The sequence below is a fragment of the Pipistrellus kuhlii genome, unplaced genomic scaffold (assembly GCF_014108245.1).
Source record: "Pipistrellus kuhlii isolate mPipKuh1 unplaced genomic scaffold, mPipKuh1.p scaffold_m20_p_1, whole genome shotgun sequence".
NCBI classification, from domain to species: Eukaryota; Metazoa; Chordata; class Mammalia; order Chiroptera; family Vespertilionidae; genus Pipistrellus; species Pipistrellus kuhlii.
The window spans coordinates 1,582,634-1,605,794 of NW_023425404.1; the positions used below are offsets into that span (position 1 = coordinate 1,582,634).

A 23,161-nucleotide genomic window follows, 5' to 3' on the forward strand; every position below is an offset into this window, starting at 1 on the left:
CTAGCCATCTTGGCTTCTCTGAACTGTAGGCTGTCTTCTCAAATCAGCAAGTCTGCTGGGCTCTGTTGGTATCCCACCTTTCTGGGCTGTAGTCTGGAAATTGCCTTCTAGGTAAAGACTGGGGCAATTTCACCTTGTTTGTTTCCCCCCCTTTCAGGATTCACAACTCTTCACTTCCTATTATGAATGTCTGAAAACATTTGTTTCATGTATTTTGTACAGTTTTTGGGTTGTTTATAGCTGCAGGTCAAGTTCAGACTCTGATACTCATTCAAGGCCAGAAGTTCATTTTTCATGTTTCTCAACCTCTCTCCTCCTTTCCATCTATCTCCTCTTTTCAATTCTCTCTTTACTTTCCTTTACTTGCCTATTCAACTCTTCCAATGAGTTTTGAATTTCTTTTATACATATATATATATATGAAATAGAAATATCTAGAAATTCCCTTTGCTTCTTCAAATCTGCCTGGATACTTTTTATAGTCTCCTATTCTTTGCTCATATGAATATATTGAGGTATTTTTAAGTCTTACCCTAATATAATCTGATAAATCCAATGTCTGATGTTTTGCAGGACTGATTTTGCTGTTTGTTGTGACTTTCTGATTCTCACTCATGTTTCTTATGTCTGTGATTATTGGGAACAGGTTTATTTTTTATTTTATTGATTGCTATCTTTAAAAATACTATAAGGGTGGGTGTTTTAGTCTTCCACATAGGATTTATATCTGCCTAGGCAACATTGTTGAAAATGCTTGAAGATTCTGCAGTCCTTAGGATCACTCCGAATGAAAATTTCCACTCAAGGGATTAATGATTAATGTGGATTTAGGCCTTACAGTCACACGAAGGTTGCTTGTGGCTACAGATTTTCAGGGTAGTTTTTCTCCCTTCATCCTTAAAATAGGATAGTCTCTTGTTTTCCCTTACTCTGAGGAGTATGCTGCTTTAGTCAGAGGTTTGCAAATCTAATCTCTACCTTAGGCGTGTCCTAAACTTTATTTCCTATTCCTTTTCAGCATACAGAACAAAATCAGGCTTATCAGGACTTAGCTAACACCTTTAGAATAAAGCTGATGGATGGAGGAGCTCTTACTATTCAAGATTACCATAGGAAACAACTTTGTTTTTGCTCTCAAATTTCTTAATATTCGATAGCTCAGTAGTGCATTTAAGAGATGTTTTTATATTTTACCTAACATTTTTAGTTTTTGACAGGAGAGATGTTTAGGGTATTTTGGCAATCCTACTGTTAGACATGGAAGTTATTCTTCTGTTTCTTGATGTAAAGAACCACACGTATGTGCAAATTATTAACAAGATGAAATATATCCAGCCTTTCTCTATAAGGTCTATAAAATATAACTGTTTTGATATTTATAATACCCACGAGTAGAACTTTCCATTTATAATTTGGTTCCTTTTTTACTCGTTTGCCTGCTTATTCTCTTCGGGACTTCTTGGAAATATTTCAGCGCTTGGTTTCAGTTGGACTCGACTCAAAAAATGCAGTTTGTGTTTGGGATTGGAAAAGGGGGAAAATGTTATCTATGGCTCCTGGTCACACAGACAGAGTAAGTATTCCCTTTCTGGTTTCTAATGGGGACTGGGAGACGGCCAGAGCGTGTCAGGGGATTTTATGTTTCTATCTTTTGTTATTGACCAATAATTCATATCTAATTAAAAATTTAAAGTACAGTTGTAATTAGAATGCACATGTACAATATTATAGACTCAGTATGTATAGTGCTAGCACAAAACTTTTAACCTAGTTGCTTCAGCAAAAATGATGAATTTTATGACACTAAAACCTCAATTTAAAAACTGAATAGTTCAGGCCTAGAGTCTGTTTAGTTTGGTTTACCACTGATTTGTTACATATATTTCATCATTAAGGTGAAAATGATATTTCATGTGTGAATTTAAAATTATGTATTAGAATTAGGGTTTTTAGAGACCTAACATGTTTTTTTTTAATATATTTTATTGATTTTTATACAGAGAGGAAGGGAGAGAGATAGAGAGTTAGAAACATCAATGAGAGAGAGTCATTGATCAGCTGCCTCTTGCACACCCCCTACTGGGGATATGCCCGCAACCAAGGTACATGCCCTTGACCGGAGTTGAACCCGGGACCCTTCAGTCCCCAAGCCGACGCTCTATCCATTGAGCCAAACCAGTCCAGGCAACATTTTTTTATTTATGAAATTTGTTAAAGATATATTATTCTAAGTTGTTTAAAATTAACATAAAGGATATGTTGTCAGCTTTTGAATTAAATATTATACTGCTTTTATAAACACACATCAGAATTTTATCATAAACTCTTTAAAATGTCTGAGTCTTTTGTATGTAATAAAATTTTTACCTAAACCAGCACAGGAGGGATAGTCATTGATTCTATTTCGGGGGATCTATGAATCTGTAAAAGTATATAGAAACATTTGTGATTTGCAGTTTGGGAAAAAAAAACCTTAGTTTTTAGCAAATTCTCAAAGCGGCCTGTTACACACACACAAACACAATTTAGATTATTAAAATGTTAAGTATAGTTTATTAAACAATTTTGTATTCTGACTGAGAGCAAAGCATATCACACATTACTACTTTGGATTTAGTAAATAGACTGATTACTATGAAAAAAATAATACTGTCATTGTTGGAACTTTTAAAACTGTTTTTGTGGTTAGTATTTTAAAGTTGCATTAGTAAGTTTTTCATGTAACCTGTTTTTTGGTGAGTTGTTAGCCATTAATTTATAAGATGTATTATTTCTTCATTATCACTGAAGGCTATCACTTAGTATATCTTTAGAGGTAGTGAGCATTTTACTTCATCAGGCTGACAGGTGTCAAAGAAATATGATGAAGGCTATCAGATAGCAGAATTCTTTTCTGCTATGAAATTGTTTTTCAAATATTAGTATTTCTGTTATTTATTATTAAAGTATATGTTTCTAGTGCATTTTTTTTCATCTGGGGTTTTTTCTTTTTTGCTTTTGTAACAAAAATGATTTGTGTGTATTTAGAATTTATGGAATCTTAGAAAGGAACAAAGCCTGGGGAATCTCCAAAATTTAATTGCATAAATTAATTTTGTTTGATAAACAATAAAGATAAAAATAGCATTTGTGCTGTGAAATAAATGTTTGGATTCTTTATGAAAGTAGCTCTGCATGATGGAAAGCTATAAAAACATTCTCCCTTCCCAGCTGTATGTGTGAAGTGTATGTTCCATTCAGATTTTCCTTTTGTAGAAATGCCTATGCCTTAGTTATATTGAACCATTCTTGTTATTTATGGGCCTATATTTTTTAAAAAAAGAATTTAAAAGAATTGTTAATTGTCATTCTACTACTTGCTTCATAAGTTCATGTAGTTGTTTCACAAGTTCATAGAAACTAAGAAATAGTTTTTTTTTTTAATAAAGAACAATTCATCTTTTAAAAATACATTTTTATTGATTTCAGAGAGGAAGGGAGAGGAAGAGAGAGATAGAAACATCAGTGATGAGAGAAAAATCATCAGCTGCCTCCTGCGTGCCCCACACTGGGGACTGAGTCCACAATCCAGTCATGTGCCCTGGCCAGGAATCAAACCGTGACCTCCTGGTTCGTAGCCACTCTGGCCGGGCAACATAAAGCTTTTGTTCCTTATCATTTATGTATTTATTTCCCATAAGATTTTTATTATTATCCTGATAATTATTTGCTGAGGAATATGACTTTATGATAGGTGGGGTTTGGGGTTATTTGGTCTTTTGGACAGCATTGTTAAATGATTCTGAAATTAAGTATTTTAACCATAAATCTGATTTGTTTACAGATATTTGATATTTCTTGGGATTTGTACCAGCCAAATAAACTTGTCAGCTGTGGTGTGAAACATATCAAGGTACTAGAATGGTCTTGTTTTATAAGTCACCAGAGGCCTGGTGCACAAATTTGTGCACTGGTGGGGTCCAGCCAGCCTACCCTGATCGGGGCCAGCAAGGGTGGGCTGGCTAGGGTGGTGGGGGAGCACCTCGGGGGCAGGGGTGGCCAGGGTGAGGGGCCATGGGCGTTCTGATTGTTCTGCCGATCAGTTGATTTGCATATCACCCTTTATTATATAGGATGATAATGTATTCTCTGCCGATGAGTACATTTCACACTATTTACAATTTAGGATAGTTTTTGTATTCTGACAGTACTTATTTTTAAATGTCAACATTTGTAATATTTTAATGTCCAATCTAACAAATATCATGTAGTTACTGTGTGAGGAATCTATGTGAGGGACATAGATATGAATAGAGAATTAATAAAACGCTTCCCATAAAGGAATTTAGTCTAATGAAATAGGTTTTGCACTATTTATCTTGTTGCTTCATGTCTCACTTAGAAACTAAAATGTGAGAATAGAAAACCCAAGTAAACTGAATTTTCATTTACAAAGATAAAACGTTGTGGTAGAAGCATCATGGAGAGAATTGGCTTTGCCATCTACTAGCTGTTGACTTGGGATGAGTCATTAACCTCTAAGCTTCTTTTCACATCTTAAAACTGTGGCTGCTGTTACACCTCACAGAGTTGGTGATTCAATAAGGCAGTGTATTTGTCGTAGTGCCTGGCACATGATCAGCTTTCTGACAGTGTTACCGTTTCTTCTCTGTTAGTTCTCTTATTTGATTTCAGCCTTTGATAGCCACTGTTTACTTTGCATATGAAAGCTTTGAGTTTTGTTTCATAATCGTAGTTCAGGATTTGAAACCCATATAGTCAGTGGTAATATTCACTCTTAGGTTTATAATTACTTTTAAATCCGTGATGCAAATTGGAACTACTTGCTTTTCTCCCAGTATCTGATATAACAGTTCCTGTAACAGTTAAATAACTCCCAGTAAGTAAGGTTGTTTTTTGTTGTTGTTTTTAAAATATAATTTATTGATTTTGTACAGAGAGGAAGGGAGAGAGATAGAGAGTTAGAAACATTGATGAGAGAGAGTCATCGATCAGCTGCCTCTTGCACACCCCCTACTGGGGATATGCCCACAACCAAGGTACATGCCCTTGATCGGAATCGAACCCGGGACCTTTCAGTCCCCAAGCCGTCGCTCTATCCACTGAGCCAAACCGGATAGGTTTTGTGTGCACATTCTTCTGATACTCTCACTTCCATCCACGTTTTCTCCAGAGCATCTTTGGCTGCTGCTGCAAATCTGGGTCCCGATTTGATAATGATTTGATAATGAATAGGCTCTGTGCTAGGTTTAAAGTATGTGGTATAAGCACTATGAAGGTGGAAATTGTGTCTTGTTCATCTTTTATGAACATCAGTTTGACACAGTACTTGATATATATTAAGTCCTTAATAAATTGTTGGCAAATTAATAGAGACCTTACTGTTGTTTTTCATTTTCAGATTTGAAAATCTTATCTTCTCAATAAAACAAACCATATATATATATATATTACTACCATTTCCTTACATGGTAGCTCTCTGCAGACAATACAAATAAGGAAACTAAATCCCAAAGATGATCTAGAACTGCAGTGGCCAGTACAGCTATTTAAATTAAATTAATTACAATTAAATAAAATTTAATAGTCATTTCTCAGGCACACTGGCAGTATGCTCAAGAGCCCCACATGTGTCAAAAAGAATAAAGGATTGATTCTAGATACATGTATATAAAAAAGAGCTGCATGTGTCTAGTGATTCATCTATATATACTATATATATATATATATATATATATATATATAGAGAGAGAGAGAGAGAGAGAGAGAGAGAGAGAGAGAGAGAGAGAGAGAGTCACATTTTCATCATCATAGGTGATTTGGCTCAGTGGTAAAGCGTCGGTCTGCCGACTGAAAGGTCTCAGGTTTGATTCCCATCAAACGCATGTACCTTGGTTGTGGGCACATCCCCAGTAGGGGGTGTGCAAGAGGCAGCTGGTTGATGTTTCTCTCTCATCGACGTTTCTAGCTCTCTATCTCTCTCCCTTCCTCTCTGTAAAAAAATAAATTTAATATATTAAAAAAAAAAAAAGAAAAGAAAGAAAGAAAGTTGACTTGGACAGCACTGATTTTAGAATGAAGGTTCTTCACTCTCACTGAGCATCAGAATCATGTGGATGCCTGGACTTCACTCTCCAGAGGCTCTGTCTGTTTATCTCAGTGGGGACCAGATGTACTATGTTTTATCATTTTCCCCCAGGTGATTCTAATGGGCAGCCACAATTGAGAACCACAATTCTAAAAGAAAATAATAGACTGAAATTGGGACTTGCTGAAAGGGAGAAAACCAGCTATTCTTATGTACAAAATCATGGAACTTTAAAATGTAAAAATCATAAACTTTTTTTTGTTATTTGAGTAGATCTGCATCATAATTTTTAGTTCTTTGATGCTTCATATTTTTTTGTTTTGTTTAAAAATATATTGTATTGATTTTTTACAGAGAGGAAGGGAAGGGAGAGAGAGATAGTTAGAAACATCGATCAGTTGCCTCCTGCACACCCCCCACTGGAGATGTGCCCCCAACCAAGGTACATGCCCTTGACCGGAATTGAACCTGGGACCTTTCAGTCCACAGGCTGACACTCTATCCACTGAGCCAAACCAGTTTTGGTTGATGCTTCATGTTTTAAATTAAGATCTTTAGGTCTTAAAATAAGAACTTGAAGGTCAGATAAGATTTTTAAGTATATAACATTATATTATTTTAAATAGTAATTTAGTTGTTATAAAGTTGAATTTATTCTTAGGGCCTAATTTCTTTATACAGAGCAATTTTATATATCTATAGTAATAAAAGCATAATATGCAAATTAGGCCAGATAGCCAAGTGACCTGATAAAGCCGTGGTGACAGGGAGCTAAGGCAGACGTGGTCAGGAGTGACCAGGCAGGCAGAGTGGTTAAGGGTGATGAGTTAGGCAGGCAGAGTGGTTAGGGGCAAGGAGGCAGGCAAGTAGTTAGGGGTGATCAGCAGGCAAGTGGATAGGGGCACTGAGGCAGGCAGGCCTTAGTGGTTAGGGGTGATCAGGAGACAGGCAAGTGGTTAGGGATGATGAGGCAGGCAGGCAGAGTGGTTAGGGACAATGAGTCAGACAGGCAGAGTGGGTAGGGGTGATTAGGCAGGCATGCAGGCAAGCAGTTAGGAGCCAGTGGTCCCGGATTGCGGGAAAGATGTCCTGGATTACGAGAGGGTACAGGGGGGCTGAGACACACACACCACCACCACCACCACCACCACCTCCCCCACCACCACCTCCACCACCACCACCACCAATCCCACCAATCCCATCCCTGCACAAATTTCATGCACCTGGCCGTGTGTGTGTGTCTGCCTTTGCCCCAATTTTGTTTTTTTATTTCTCTCTGCAAACTATTAAAATTTACCTGACTTCACAAAGAAGAACAAAACTCTGGTCATGAAGATTTATGTTTGACCTGTTTGACTTCCCTGTGTTTTCCCAAGAATGAACCAGTCATTCCAAATATGTATCTCTCTTATTTTTTAATAATTGAAAAGATCAATGGGTGCAACATACTAATCCTTTTATTTTTCCCTGACTTTGCTGTCTTTATCAGATTGAACATTAGGTTTGGTCCTTTTTCCTATTAATATATAGTATCTTCATTGCTAGCTCATTCCCAGCTTTTCAACCTAAATTTCATGTAGTTTTCTCTTCAGAAACCTAAGGGAAGCATAGCATATTTAAAAAGTAATGTAGTTCACCCTCCCCCACCTCCACCTCTGTTGTTCTTACAGATAAGGATTGAAACCAGCAATTTATCTGCTATAACTAGCTATTGACAACACTAGGATGAGGATGTGAACCTTGAATGCTATTGTATCATAAGGGAAATTCTTAGGTAATTTCTAGTCCGCTGCTCTAATGTAGCATCAAAGTATTGGGAATGATTTACTTTGTTTTATAAGCTTTCTTTGATAATCTTATTATACTTTGTACCTTTTAGTTCTGGAGTTTATGTGGAAATGCTCTGACCCCAAAACGAGGAGTCTTTGGTAAGACTGGCGACCTGCAAACAATATTGTGCCTGGCCTGTGCAAGGGATGAGCTGACATATTCCGGTGCGCTCAATGGGGATATCTATGTTTGGAAGGGAATCAACCTTATACGGACAATACAAGGAGCCCATACTGTAAGTACATTTAAATATTTCCAAACACTTTTTGATGTGAACTGCTTATCTTCTTGCCTTAGAACAAAAGATTACATAATCTAGAAAGCTTTCTAATCAGTCCAGTTACTTGGAAAACGTTGTAACAGAATTAATTTTATGCCTATCTGTAATGAATTTTTATAAGGTTTAACCTTATTTTCTTGTATGTTATGTGCATATCATTAAATACCTCTTTGGTCAGATATTGAGTTCCTATATATAATCTGTTTCTAGATTTTACAGATTTTTCTTAAAAAGTAACATGTTAAGCCAAAACCGGTTTGGCTCAATGGATAGAGCGTCGGCTTGGGGACTGAAGGGACCCGGGTTTGATTCCGGTCAAGGGCATGTACCTTGGTTGGGGGCATATCCCCAGTAGGGGGTGTGCAGGAGGCAGCTGATCGATGACTCTCATTGATGTTTCTAACTCTCTATCTCTCTCCCTTCCTCTCTGTGCAAAATCAATAAAATATATATATTTTAAAAAGTAACATGTTAAATTATTTCCTCTTCCAGGCAGGAATTTTCAGCATGAATGCTTGTGAAGAAGGCTTTGCTACTGGTGGCAGAGATGGCTGTATTCGCCTTTGGGATTTATCTTTTAAACCAATTACTGTGATTGATCTCAGGGAAACAGACCAGGGATACAAAGGTAATAACAAACCAAATAGTGTCTCTTTATTAGATAAATTCTAAATATGCCTAGGATTGTCTGTTTCTGTAAACATGAATGTATGTTTTATGAATATAATGAGATATTTGCCTGTTCAGAGTGTAGACATGTAATTGAAATTCTTCTGTGGAAGAGAAGTTTTGCCTAAGGTCAGTCTAGATTTTCTGTTATGACAAAGGTTCTTTCATGTCTGATGACTGTTATAATGGACCTGAAGAGAGATGTGTAACCTTGAATCTTGAAACTATTTTACTATTAGAATGCTAGATGTAACTTTAGCAAGTAAACTGTTGAAAAGAAAGTGTGTCAAGGGTTTGGAGGAAACTGTACACAGCACCTCTGTGTTGGCCATAATGTATAGATAAGAAAACTATGAGGAACATTAGCTTTCCTAAGGTTACAAAAAGAATTGTGAAATATACAGAAAAATTAGAAGTCTCTTTTTTTTTTTAAATTAAAAAATTTTTTCAAACCTCATTCTCGGGTGAGGATTAAAATAATAATAAAAAGAGAAATGTCATTCCACGTAGAAAATAATATAGAGAATTGAAAAAGATGTATGGATCAGAGATTTACAGATTTCTTTTATCTTATATCTAAGGTATAAAAAGTTATAAAAATTAATATCAGTTTAGGGCATTGGAATTCTGTTATTACAGCATTGCTCTTAAATGCAATTCACTTTTGACTAGGTTTGTCTGTGAGGAGTGTTTGTTGGCGAGGTGACCACATTCTAGTTGGAACACAGGACAGTGAAATTTTTGAAATTGTGGTGCATGAAAGAAAGAAACCCTTCCTAATTATGCAAGGGCATTGTGAGGGTGAACTCTGGGCACTTGCCATCCATCCTACAAAACCTTTGGCCGTGACTGGAAGTGATGATCGTTCAGTCAGGTAAGCCAATCTCTCTCTCTCTCTCTAGATAGATAGATAGATAGATAGATAGATAGATAGATAGATAGATATAGATATAGATCTATATACATGCCTAAGCGACCATTACAACTGGATGACCAGATGATTGCTGGTAGCTGTGACATGCACTGACTGCCAGGGGGCAGATACTCAATGCAGGAAGTGCCCCCTGGTGGTCAGTGCATTTCTACAGCCAACCTCCCATGGCAACCTCCCACAGCCCCTTCCCCCAGCTGGCCAGCCCCCATGGCCCCGATTGGGACTGGGCCAGATAGCCCCAATCAGCCCTGATTGTTGGCCAGGTTGAGGGACTCCACCCATGCACGAATTTGTGCACTAGGCCTCTAGTTATAAAATAATAGCATAGGCTGGAATTTCTTCTTAGATAAACATAAAACTTCTTTAAAATGCATTTAAATTTTGTCAACTTTTGTGATATAACAAATGAACATAATTAAGAAGCACTTCAAAATTAATATAATTAAAAATATATTTTATTGATTTATTTACAGAGAGGAAGGGAGAGAGATAGAGAGCTAGAAACATTGATGAGAGAGAAACATCGACCAGATGCCTCTTGCATACCCCCTACCAGGGATGTGCCTGCAATCAAGGTACATGCTCTTGACTGGAATCGAACCCGGGACCCTTCAGTCCGCAGACCGACACTCTACCACTGAGCCAAACCGGTTTTGGCTATTTTGTTTTAAATTTTTAAATTTTCTGACCATGGTTTCCTGTGAGTTGAACATATTGTGATGAGCTGAAACCGGTTTGGCTCAGGGGCAGAGCGTCGGTCTGTGGACTGAAAGGTCCCGGGTTCAATTCCGGTCAAGGGCATGTACTTTGGTTGCGGGCACATCCCCGGTGTTGGGTGTGCAGGAGGCAGCTGGTCGATGTTTCTCTCTCATCGACATTTCTAGCTCTCTATCTCTCTCCCTTCCTCTCTGTAAAAAAATCAATAAAATATATATATTTTTAAAACAACACAAAACGAACATATTGTGATGAGTGCTTAGTCTGAAATAACACATATTTGTATTCTTTTAAAGAAGCTATTGTGTCATTGCAAAATAAACACAATGTTTTACTAATTCAATAACAGTATAATTTGTAATTAGCTTTAAAAATGTGCCTTAAAAATGTAGTATTCAAAGTTTACTTTTCTGTGTGTGTGTTTTTTTTTTTTTCTTGTTCTGACATGAATGGCTATGTACTAGAAATTAAAAATAGCTAAAACTGGTTTGGCTCAATGGATAGAGCGTTGGCTTGGGGACTGAAGGGTCCCAGGTTCGATTCTGGTCAAGGGCATGTACCTTGGTTGTGGGCACATCCCCAGTAGGGGGTGTGCAAGAGGCAGCTGATCGATGTCTCTCTCTCATCGATGTTTCTAACTCTCTATCTCTCTCCCTTCCTCTCTGTACAAAATCAATAAAATATATTTTTAAAAAATAGTAAATTGTCACCATATGATAATACAGCTCAATGAACAAAATTCTACCAAGTTATAACTGTGCCAGTGCAGTGCGCTGAAGGAGCATGCAGAGTGCTATGTCGCACCCTGTCTGCCATCTCTTTTGCAGTGGGTGACGCACCACTGCCTCCACAGGGTAAAAGCAGCCATGGACACATGTAAACAAACAAATGGGGCTGTTTCTATCAAACTTGGTTTTCAGATTTGATTTTGATTTGAATTTCATATGATTTTCTCATGTCTCAAAATGTTATTCTGTTAATTTTTTTCAACCATTTAAACATGTAAAGAAAACTTCTTAGTTTGCAGACTGTACAAAAAACAGACACTGGGCCCCCTTTGGCCCACCAGCTCTGGTTTTCTGATCCCCGTGGTAGAACATAGAAAGTCTTCAGTAATTATCACATTTCTATCATACAGTAATATTAAAACATGGACATTTTTCCTTTGAAATCAGGAAGAAGACAATGATTTCCACTCACACCATTATATTCAGCTGTAGAATAAAAGTCTTTGTCAGCCCAGTAAGGCCAAATATATATGTATGACATAATATTTATATATTTATGTACAGAGAGATATATAGATATATAGATATTTGGATTGAAAAAGAAGAAACAACTCTCATTTATAGGTATTATGATTGTATATGTAGAAAATTGAAAATACAGAGAAATTATTGGAATTAAAAGGAATTTAGCAAATTTTCCTGGATATATAAAAATATACAGAATCATTTTTCCTATAAGACAGCAAAATGTAGAATCTACTTAGTTTTACTGATCTTTTGCTAATCTTTTGGGGTAGATGCTTGTTCATTGAGTTGTTGCCTTTGTTTTTATAATATCTGCCAAGTTCCCCCTAAGAACTGTGTCAGCTTGTATCCCGTAAAACAGGTTTGAAGTAAGTTATTAGGATTTTGTCTTTGTTCTTTAGATTATTTGGAAGTATAATTCTTAATTTTCAAACAATGGGTATTTTCTTTTTACATTTTTGTTGTAGATTCTTAATGTTAGAGTCTGGAATAGACTCTCAATTTGCATAGTCTTAATTTGAAGGACTATATACAAAGTATAGAACATATACCACTATCTTATATCTAGATCTCCCCTTTGATCAGGGTAGAAATCATCTATCTAAAAATTGTCATTACATTGTTTTAAAATACAAGATTCTATCTATTCTTGTCATTTTAAGTATAAACAGTATTTCTGTTTTCATGGATAAGAATTCCATGAAGTATATAGTTAAAATCTACATTTCTCTTAAAATGAGATGATTATTTTAACCAAAATGTTTTCATAGAGTTTATTATTTTTCAGGCATACACCAGTTAATGATTCTTATATTTTAATTAAATGTTACAGAATATGGAGCCTAGTAGATCACGCATTAATAGCAAGATGTAATATGGAAGAACCGGTTCGTTGTGCAGCTGTAAATGTAGATGGCATCCATCTTGCTCTCGGAATGAAGGATGGCTCATTCACTGTGCTTAGAGTAAGGTATGGTATTGGGGGAGAAACAGGAACAGATAGTAATTTTCTAAGTGAAATACAATACTTATTGTTTTACCCATTTTCTTTTTAATTAATATATATTAATATATATTTCCGGTATTAGTTTCATTAAATATAAAAATATATTTATAAAATGCTTCATCAGAAAATTAAGTTAACTCAGAAACCTTGGTTTGGGGTTTAAGGATGGTTAATAGATTAATGGCTAAAATTTGAACTATAAATTTGGGTTTCTTGGTAATATTGATTTTCAGTAATGATCCTCTGTCATTGAAGGGGGTGGGATGGACATTAAGCCTTTAAAAATGGCTGAATGATTTTGTTGTTTGAAAAAAATTCCTTCTGTTTTTCCTTTGTTTGGGTCTACTTTGAAGAATTTGTTAAAGCAATTAACAGCTAGTGTTGAATCATAAATATGGTACAAATAAGTATTTATGAAATCTTTTTATTGAATTTATTGGGGTGACACATTAACAAATTTACATGGGCTTCAGGTGCACAGTTCTACTTCACATCACGTCTCTGTGCACGTCCTTGTCCATCATCATTTGTCCACGTCTTTCCTCTTCCATCTCCCCTCCGGCGTTTGTCACACTGTTGTCTCAGTGAGGACCATCCACCCAGTTGCCCAATCCAGAAACCATTCATTCCTTTCTTCCTTTTGCCTCCCTGGTTTGGTGGAATGGTATTTCAGCTGGTCCCCTTACTCAAAGCCTTTTTCACTCTACAGCTATAGTGATGCCCAACATATTTGTTTGTATCCCTCCTCTTTCTGAAATAGATAGAAGCTTTGGACTGTCCTTAGGATGAAGTTCATAATCTGTAGTTAACGTAGACTGAAATGCCCATCTCCCCAGCCTTTTTCTTCCCACCTCAATCTCTTTCTTTGAACATTTATAAAATATCTTCTACGTTTTCAGACACATCCTGTTCTCTTGTACTTCTGAGTTTGTATAGATGCTGACTCCTCTGTCAACATAAAATTTTACGACTTTATTTCCTTTATCATATGGCCCTATAAAGTTAATCTGAATCTCTAAACTATTTGAAGTAGCCGAAACCGGTTTGGCTTAGTGGTAGAGCGTTGGTCTGCGGACTGAAAGGTCCCAGGTCCGATTCCGGTCAGGGGCATGTACGTTGGTTGCGGGCACATCCCCGGTAGGGGGTGTGCAAGAGGCAGCTGGTCGATGTTTCTCTCTCATTGACATTTCTAGCTCTCTATCTCTCTCCCTTCCTCTCAGTAAAAAATCAATAAAATATATATTTAAATAAATAAATAAATATTAATAAATAAACAAACAAACTACTTGAAGTAATTCAGAAAATGAAATTTAGCATTTTCACCTGTCTCCAACTATATTGTACTTATATGTTTCTGTTCAGCAAAATAATTATCCCTTTTTTATTTAAATATATTTTATTGATTTTTTACAGAGAGGAAGGGAGAGACATAGAGAGCTAGAAACGTTGATGAGAGAGAAACATCGACCAGCTGCCTCTTGCACACCCCCTACCGAGGATGTGCCCGCAACCAAGGTACATGCCCTTGACCAGAATCAAACCTGGGACCTTTCAGTCCGCAGACCCACCCTCTACCGCTGAGCCAAACCGGTTTCGGCCAAAATAATTATTCCTTAATACTTATTGTCTCATTTACTTTTACTTTATTGTTTATGAATACTTGATTCAGCCTCACAGTCATTTTATACACATTTGGAAACTGAACTAATTCTGTAGTGACTTTTCCTATATGGTTTAATGTTTTTTTCTTTATAGAGATATGACAGAAGTTGTGCATATTAAAGATAGGAAGGAGGCAATTCATGAGTTAAAATATTCACCAGATGGAACGTACCTTGCTGTTGGATGCAATGACAGCTCAGTTGATATTTATGGAGTTGCTCAGCGTTACAAAAAAATGGGGGAGTGTGTGGGATCACTTAGTTTCATCACTCATCTGGACTGGTCCTCAGACAGCAGATACTTACAGACTAATGATGGAAACGGTAAAAGACTTTTTTATAGGATGCCAGGTAAAAATTTCTAATACATTATTTATAAATTGTAGATTTTTAGTGCCTATAAATTTTTCTAGGATTTCGCTAGAAACAGAGGTAAGCTACATTTGACTATAAGAAATCAGTGAATTCCTGAGCTGATATTTTGGGCATTGTGATCTTTTCCATAGGCTTCCCTAATTAATTGAAGTCTTTTTTGATTCTTAATTAAAGCTTTTTTTGCTTAGAGAATCTAGAATAAGCATGTCAAACTCACGGTCCGTGGGCCACATGCCTCATCATTTGGCCCATATGTTAGCCTTTGAGTTTGACATGTTGATCTAGGACCTTATTATGTTGAATTCCATACATGTGTATTGTACCAGAATATGGTAAAGTCCTTGTGTGTTTTAGGAAGTAAAAAATTGAATTTTTATTGTGGAACTTGTATATAATTGCTACAAATGTGGAACTTCTATATAATTGCTACAAATGTCTAACCATAAGCTGTTTGGGTATTAATATTGGGTTGCCAATACTAATATAGCTAAAAATTAAATTTGAAAAAGTTTTCATCAAAGATTTAAAAATAGATTTAAAACAGAGCAAAATATTATTAGTACTTTATTTAGTATTATAGTGAATTAGTGACTTTTGCAATAAGCAATTTGATACAACTACATAATTAAATTAATGCATCTCAATAGTGTTTACTAACAATCTGTAAGTAATGAACATTGAATTAATCCTAAAGTGCTGTTACTTAATATAAATGTATTACTTCCCACTTGTCTTTCTTTCCCAGACCTTTGCAAAAGCTCTCTTTTTCTCAACTATGTACCTTCTTAGGTTTCTTTTTGAATACTTGATTTGTCACTTAGAGCTTTTACTTTTTCTTCTAAATTACCCTATTGTGACTAATCTGTAGCATGACTTTAATAGGGTTCAGTTTTATTCTTCATATGGTGAACCTGCTAGCTATATCTGATTAAATCTGTGTGTATCTCTGAATCAGTATAATTTTGGCTTTTTAAAAATTTCTAGCATTTTATTCTCTCCTCTTCTTACCATATTTACCAATCTATTCATGGGTTCTATTTTTAACTGGAGTGGGAAGCTATTTAATTTTTTTTTAATTCCTCACACCCACGGACATGTGGTTTTTGGGTTTTTTTAAGTGATTTTTTTTCCAAAGAGAGGAAGGGAGAGAGAAAAAGAGAGAAATATTAATGTGAGCAAGAAACATCAGTTGGTTGCCTCCTGTATGCCCCCTGACCAGGGTCAAATCCGAAACGTAGGTATGTGTCCTAACCACCTTTTGGTGTTCAGGACTGTACTCCAACCAATGAGCCACCTAGCCAGGTTGGAAAGCTATTAAAAATTTTGGAGTTTACCATTATATCAGTACAATTTATGCTTTAGTAAAAATCAAATGAAATAACTTACTCCATTAAAACTGATTTCTTTTTAGGAGGTAAAGAAGTGACAAATAAAGAAGAAACAAAAGGTGTTCACTGGGCTTCATGGACATGTGTTTCAGGCCTTGAAGTAAATGGAATTTGGCCCAAGTACTCAGATAATAATGATATAAATTCAGTAGATGGAAACTATATTGGACAAGTTTTAGTTACAGCTGATGACTATGGAATTGTGAAACTATTTCGATATCCTTGTTTAAGAAAAGGTAATTTTTCTTTCTAAGTACTATTTTATAGAAATTTTCAGTTCTTGCAAAAATGTTAGTCTTGAGATAAATAGAGGGTTTTATATTTTTGAAAATATGTGCATTGATAATTTGGTGAAGTTGCATTAAAATGGACAAAATTAGCTACTTTTTATTTTGCTAATTAAAAAATTATTGTTACTTTTTTTACATGAAATCTTTATTAGAAAATTATTAGAAAATTAATTTTGAATTCATGTATTACAAATGGACTAATACTTTATTCTTTCTTTTTAAAGAACCATTTTTCTTCCCACTTCCAGAATTGCTTCATATTGTCAGACTGTACACTGATGTTCTTTTCTTGTGGTTTATTTTCTTTAATTATGCAACTTATTGAACATATATCTTTTAGGTGACATTTTCTTGTCTTTTTCTCAAGAATGCTAATGAAGTGGTGAACTTTACAAGTAAATTCCATAGTTTGGAATTTATTCGTTGTTGGTTGGTCTCACATGCGAGGGTGTTTTTCCTTAAATGCTTAAATTATATCGTGAGTCAGTGGAACAAAGATGTACATCCCTTGATGTAGACGCATTCATTTGTTCATCCCACAGATTTTGAATTAACATTTTCCTTTGATCATAGTTAAGGCAATGGAAGAAGGATGCATTGGTTCAGGTGTAGAGATTATTTTTTTGAGGTGGTGTTTTTGTGTTGGCATTAGTTTATCAATTGACAGATATATTTTTGTTACAGGGGCCAAGTTTAGAAAATATTTTGGCCACTCAGCTCATGTAACGAATGTCCGATGGTCACACGATCATCAGTGGGTTATTTCTATCGGTGGAGCAGATCACGCTGTCTTTCAGTGGAGATTTATTCCTGAGAGAAAACTGAAAGATGCTCTTCACATAGCACCCCAAGGTGAGTAAGCAGTACTTACTGCCTAACAACATCTCTGTCAATAACGCTTCAGTAACTCCCAGGAAACATTTTGCTGTTGAAATGTAATCTAGCCTTATGGAATAGTTTATTATTGAAAATTTTAAATTAGAATATCAGGTCTACATGGGTTTTTTTGGTTTGTTTTAAATATGTTGATTTTTTTGCGGAGGTTCGATTCAGGTCTATATGTTTAGTCAGATTTTACAGAACCTGGAATACGAAGTAGATTTGGTTGCATTTTAAATCTATGAAATGATAGATGAAGAGACAGTTACATTAGCGGAACAAACATTTAATGTATTCTATGGGAGATGGGTATCTAGGCTCTGTATATAGTTGTTGTTTTTTCCCCCCAAAGAAAAGTTATTTAATGTCAATTTAGCTATCAATCATAGTATTTCCTAGCTAACTATAGATTAGATTATTTTCATGTTAATTATAGACTATATTTAGTTATATTTTCAGACTTTTAAATTTTACGTAGCAGTCATTGGGGAGAGTGGGGGTACTTAAAGGAGCGATTGACTTTGCAGGGAGTCGGGAGGAAGATAACCTGTAGTGCAGTTCAGTGACGTCTGTGTCACCCGAATGGGTAATTTCATCCGATTGTTTTATGGCTTGTCCGTTGGCACAGTTGCCTCTTAATTAATTTTACGGTGCTGCTTTGAAAATGGATTTTTCTTAAACAAATAATGTTTCATTTCTTAAAATTACAGAAAGTCTGGCTGACTCTAATAGTGATGAGTCAGATTCAGATCTGTCTGATGTTCCCGAACTGGACTCTGAAATTGAACAAGAAACACAGCTCACTTACCGTCGGCAGGTGAGTTTCCCCTGAAAAAGTCTGGTTTCTTTTCCTCTTAACTTTCTGTTGATTACTCATCTGTTATCTTTTGTGGTTTTTAATTTTTCAAGAAATATGTGGCCACTTGTTTTCCCTCTTTTTCCTCTTAACTTTCTGTTGATTACTCATCTGTTATCTTTTGTGGTTTTTAATTTTTCAAGAAATATGTGGCCACTTGTTTTCCCTCTTTTTCCTCTTAACTTTCTGTTGATTACTCATCTGTTATCTTTTGTGGTTTTTAATTTTTCAAGAAATATGTGGCCACGTGTTCTCTTGATAGTAAGTGCTTGGTATATTAAGTGTGCCCATATTTTATTTACCTACTAGAGGCCAATGGCACGATATTCGTGCAAGAATAGGCCTTCCTTCCCCTGGCTTTACTCTCAGCAGCCCGGGAGCTGGCAAGTCCCCACTCCTGGCCCACCCAGGAGCCGGCCAGTCCTCACTTCTGTCCCGAGCACTGCTCCTGTAGATCCCTCCGCCACTCCCCTCCCCCACATAGAAGGCGCCAGCCCGTCCCCAGCCACTCCACGACTACATATGCAAATTAAACTTCATCTTTGTTGGGTTAGTTTGCATGTTTCTGTGATTGGCTGTGGGTGTAGCAGAGTGATGGTTAATTTGCATGTTTCTCTTTTATTAGGTAAGATAGCTTCTTGTCACAGTATACTTCTATTTATTCCCTTTAAAATATTCTCTTAAGAAGTACAAAAATATCATGTAACATTAAATATGCACTTGTCAGTGTTACATAGAAAATATAAATTAGTTTGTTCTTCCTAAGGAAGTAAGTTTCATAAAGTACCTTCCTAGTTAGGACAGTTGTTAAAACTTCAGTAATCAGTGGTAAACACAATGTCTGAAAGTTACATTAGGAATCTGTGAAAACCATTGTTGATATATATTCTAAAAACATTTCTATATTATTTGAAGGTTTACAAAGAAGATCTACCTCAGCTTAAAGAACAGTACAAAGAGAAACAAAAAGGCGGCACTTCTAAAAGAAGAGAGCGGGCTCCGGGAAACAGTATTCGATTACACTTTGTTCATGGGTATGAAGCAACAATTTTCCATTTCTGTGTTTGCCTTTGGGCTTGCATAACCTCTCAGTGCCTCTGTTTCCCCATCTGTAAATGGGAATAACACTGTCTACTTCATAGTTTTCAGATGACGAGTAAATAAGGAAATAGTTGTGACTTAGAATGTTGTCTGGTACATAATAAGCATTGTATACGTGTATATTAATAAAAAATTAATTTGTCTTATGATAGCTTTATATTTATAGAAATGGATTGCTTGTCTTTAAACAAATGAGTAGTAAAATGTAAGAGAGTATAATCACCTCTAGCTATGTCTGATTTGGAATGATATTGTGTATTCAGAAGGCCTGAGCATTTTGGCCTTCGAATGTTAGTTTCAATAAAAGACAGTTTCTGTCAAAACCGGTTTGGCTCAGTGGATAGAGCGTTGGCCTGCGGACTGAAAGGTTCTAGGTTCGATTCCGGTCAAGGGCATTTACCTTGATTGCGGCCACATCCCCAGTAGGGGCTATGCAAAAGGCAGCTGATCAATGATTCTCTCTCATCGATGTTTCTTTCTTTTTTTAGTGTCTTTTCTATATATTTATTTTTTTATTTTTTAATAAATCTTTATTGTTCATATCATTACAAATGTTCCTCATTTTTTTCCCCTCCATTGCTCCCCTCCACCAGGTTCCCACCCCACCCTCTGCCCTTTCCCCATCCCCCATTGTCCTCATCCATAGGTGCACTCTCATCGAGGTTTCTAACTCTCTATCCCTCTCTCTTCCTTTCTATAAAATAAATAAAATATATTTTAAAAAATAAAATCAATAAAATATATTAAGAAAAAAATAAAAGACAGTTTCTGGGTTGCCTTAGAACATTTGTCAGAACAGGTCTCACCTCTCATTCTGGAACAACAGATTCTCCTCACCCACTGATAGTGCTTTCAAGGATTTCAAAAAGGATCCATTTAGCAAAAGGTTTTTTCTCTCTCCCATATTAATAGGCAGTATTGCCATGCAGTTATAGTTTATGAATTGATTTTCTTTGAAGTGCAAAGAAAGGTTGCTATAAATGGAACTGTAATAACCATTTTAAGAAGATTTGACTACTTTTTCCCAGATAAGTATAATATTTTAAAATGATTTAAATTTACTTTTGGAATATAGATTATTTTCTCATAGTTCAACAATGTGTATAAAAGAGCACACTTTAAAAATCCTCTCCCCGCCCCCCTGCTCTCCAGCCATCATTTCCCTGCACCAAGACCATCCACTGTTACTTAGTTCCAGAAATATTTATGCATGTACAGACAATATACAAATATATATTATTTTCTGTACCCTTTCACTTATAAAAAGCACCTATTTTTGTCTTACAGTATACAAATTTAGTACTGTACTTAAATTCAAATAATAGTGTGCTATATACATTTACCTGCACCTTGAGTTTTATAAATTCAGTTTTATAGCTTGGATTTAGTTATTGGTAATTAGAGCAGTTCATAAAAGTTTATGTGACCTGAAATTTTGTATTTTGTTTTAATGGCTTAGTATCTTGTAAAATTAGAAATTGAGCCAAAGCCGGTTTGGCTCAGTGGTAGAGCGTCAGTCTGCGGACTGGAAGTCCCAGGTTCGATTCCGGTCAGGGGCATGTACATTGGTTGCGGGCACATCCCTGGTAGGGGGTGTGCAAGAGGCAGCTGGTTGATGTTTCTCTCTCATTGACGTTTCTAGCTCTCTCTCTCTCTCCCTTCCTCTCTGTAAAAACTCAATAAAATATATTTTTTTAAAAAAATTAGAAATTGAGTGACCTAAAAGATATGCCTACTTCTCCTCTATATAGTCCATATTTATCAGATAAAGGCCAAAGTTCATATTATATGTTTTCTATGTTTAGTTACAGAGGTTATGACTGTCGAAGTAATCTGTTTTATACCCAAATTGGGGAAATTGTGTACCATGTGGCAGCAGTGGGTGTCATTTATAATCGGCAACAGAACACGCAGCGCTTTTACCTGGGCCATGATGACGACATCCTCTGCCTGGCTATCCATCCTTCGAAAGACTATGTGGCAACAGGCCAGGTAGGTCCTTTGAAAAACTTATAACAGGTCAGATAGGTTAGACCTTTGTTTGGCTTTAAAGTTAGGTAAGTCTACTTTTTAAAAATCTATCTTTTGTATTCTGTGAAATAAAGAGTAAAGAATTCTGGTCCCAGCCAGTTTGTTCAGTGGTTAGAGCGTTGGCTCGATTCTGGTCAACCAGTCAATGTATCTCTCTCACATCCATGTTTCTCTCTCTCTCTCTCCCTCCCTTCCACTCTCTCTGGAAATCAATGAAAAAAAAAAAAAAATCCTCTGGTGAGGGATAACAACAACCAAAAAAATAGTGAAGAATTCTTTAGAATGGGATTTTGTTTTCATACTAGAGGCTTGTTGCAGGAAGATTCCTGCAAGAATAGGGCTTCCTGCGGTGGTCTCTGCTGCCCCGCCTGCTTCGCCCTCCCTTCTCTACTGCCCGGCCTGCTTCCTCCCTTCTCTGCCGCCCCGCTTGCTTGCTTCTCAACAGCTTCACTCCCTTCTGCAGCAATTGGCTTCCTTCTACACTATCTTCAGTCTTCATTATACGCCTGGATATGCAAATTAACTGCCATCCTGGTTGGGTTAATTTGCACATTCGCTCCTGATTGGCTTGTGGGTGTGGCTTGTGGGCATAGCGGCAGTACAGTCAATTTGCATGTTTTTTATTAGATAGGATTACAAACACAATTTATCCTAACTTTTTCCCTATAGTTTTCTTTAGAGTTTTAGTTATTGTTGTTTTAATTTGAATTTGGAACTAAAGAGCTCTGGCTTCTTTCTGTGAGGATAATATTAATTTTTTAAAATTTGTGAGTAAAAGTTATAGAAAACATAAAGACTAGAAATATGGTTTATATAGGTTATCTAAAATACTGTACTAAGTTATCTAACAAATGTTCTATGACAGATAGGATCATTATGCTTTTGTTTTACAACCATGGTAGGAACCTATTCAGGTTTACCGAAGTACAAAGCAAAACTATTGAAATAAAAAACAATAGGATAAGTCTTAACTGATACCTGTCTATGTAGACATTCTTAGAGAAGGATGGAAAGGGGTAATGTTTATAGATTCTCACTGCATGTCAGAACTTTACTAGTTTCTTAAAGTATATTCTCACCTCAATGAGAGTGAAACCACTTCCTGCAGTTTACGAATAAGTTTAGGATTAAAGAAATGAAATAATTTTCAGCTAATAAGTAGGAAAGCCCTTAAATGTCCAGCTTTAAACACTGTGTAAATATACTTCCTGGGATATGTCATGGGTCGGGGGCTGGGCAACTAGTATCATCCTGTGTGGTTCCTTATAGACAATAGACTGAAGCCCTGGCCCATCGAGGTGAGCATGTGGCCATCTCTCACCTCCAGGATCACATCCTTAAGTATAAGCAGATGCACAGCACCCTCCACATTGTGGTCCCTGATGGTGAAATTCCAGACTGAATGGAGCAGGTCCCCCCAAAGGAAGTTATTGGCAACTATTAATTTTGTACAATGAAAGCTGATGCAGGCCTGACCGAGAGTTGAGAAGTCATTCGGGCCAGTCGCTAGGGCCCAAAGGGGAGAGATAGAGAGACTGGGGGAGAACTGACCTCTCACCCAGGAAGTGACCATCAGGTAGGGCAAGACTCCAGCTGGACCCACCACTCACTGCACCCGGGCCCTCACCGAAGACCTGTTTTGAAATTTCCTTTTTCTGGAGGTTTTTTTTTTTTTTTAATTTCCTAATAAAGGCACTTCTTTGGAGGCGGGAGGGGATTGATAGTTTTCCAGTGCTTTAGCAAATGTCATAAACCAAATTAAAAGGTAGGGGATAGAGTGCTGCAGGGACATTGTTTATTCAG

General features: G+C 36.4%; 1 protein-coding gene across 15 annotated transcripts in view; it reads left to right on the plus strand.

The window, feature by feature from the left end:
• The window catches only part of EML5 (EMAP like 5), a 104,462-nt gene that overhangs the window by 12,071 nt on the left and 69,230 nt on the right, over positions 1-23,161 (plus strand). For 13 of the 15 annotated variants that reach the window (XR_006740233.1, XR_004986540.2, XR_006740238.1 and 10 more), the window contains exons 3-14: positions 1,475-1,573; positions 3,824-3,892; positions 7,968-8,153; positions 8,691-8,826; positions 9,540-9,741; positions 12,604-12,741; positions 14,533-14,789; positions 16,225-16,437; positions 17,176-17,343; positions 18,081-18,187; positions 19,142-19,260; positions 21,133-21,319. Coding sequence is in view for 12 of the 15 variants with exons in the window: in XM_036429318.2 (XP_036285211.1) it covers positions 1,475-1,573; positions 3,824-3,892; positions 7,968-8,153; positions 8,691-8,826; positions 9,540-9,741; positions 12,604-12,741; positions 14,533-14,789; positions 16,225-16,437; positions 17,176-17,343; positions 18,081-18,187; positions 19,142-19,260; positions 21,133-21,319 (1,881 nt within the window). In the remaining 3 variants the exon portion in view is untranslated. Of the gene's footprint in view, positions 1-1,474; positions 1,574-3,823; positions 3,893-7,967; positions 8,154-8,690; positions 8,827-9,539; positions 9,742-12,603; positions 12,742-14,532; positions 14,790-16,224; positions 16,438-17,175; positions 17,344-18,080; positions 18,188-19,141; positions 19,261-21,132; positions 21,320-23,161 lie in introns of those variants that run through there. The other 2 variants (XM_036429357.2, XM_036429384.2) reach the window with 2 other exon arrangements.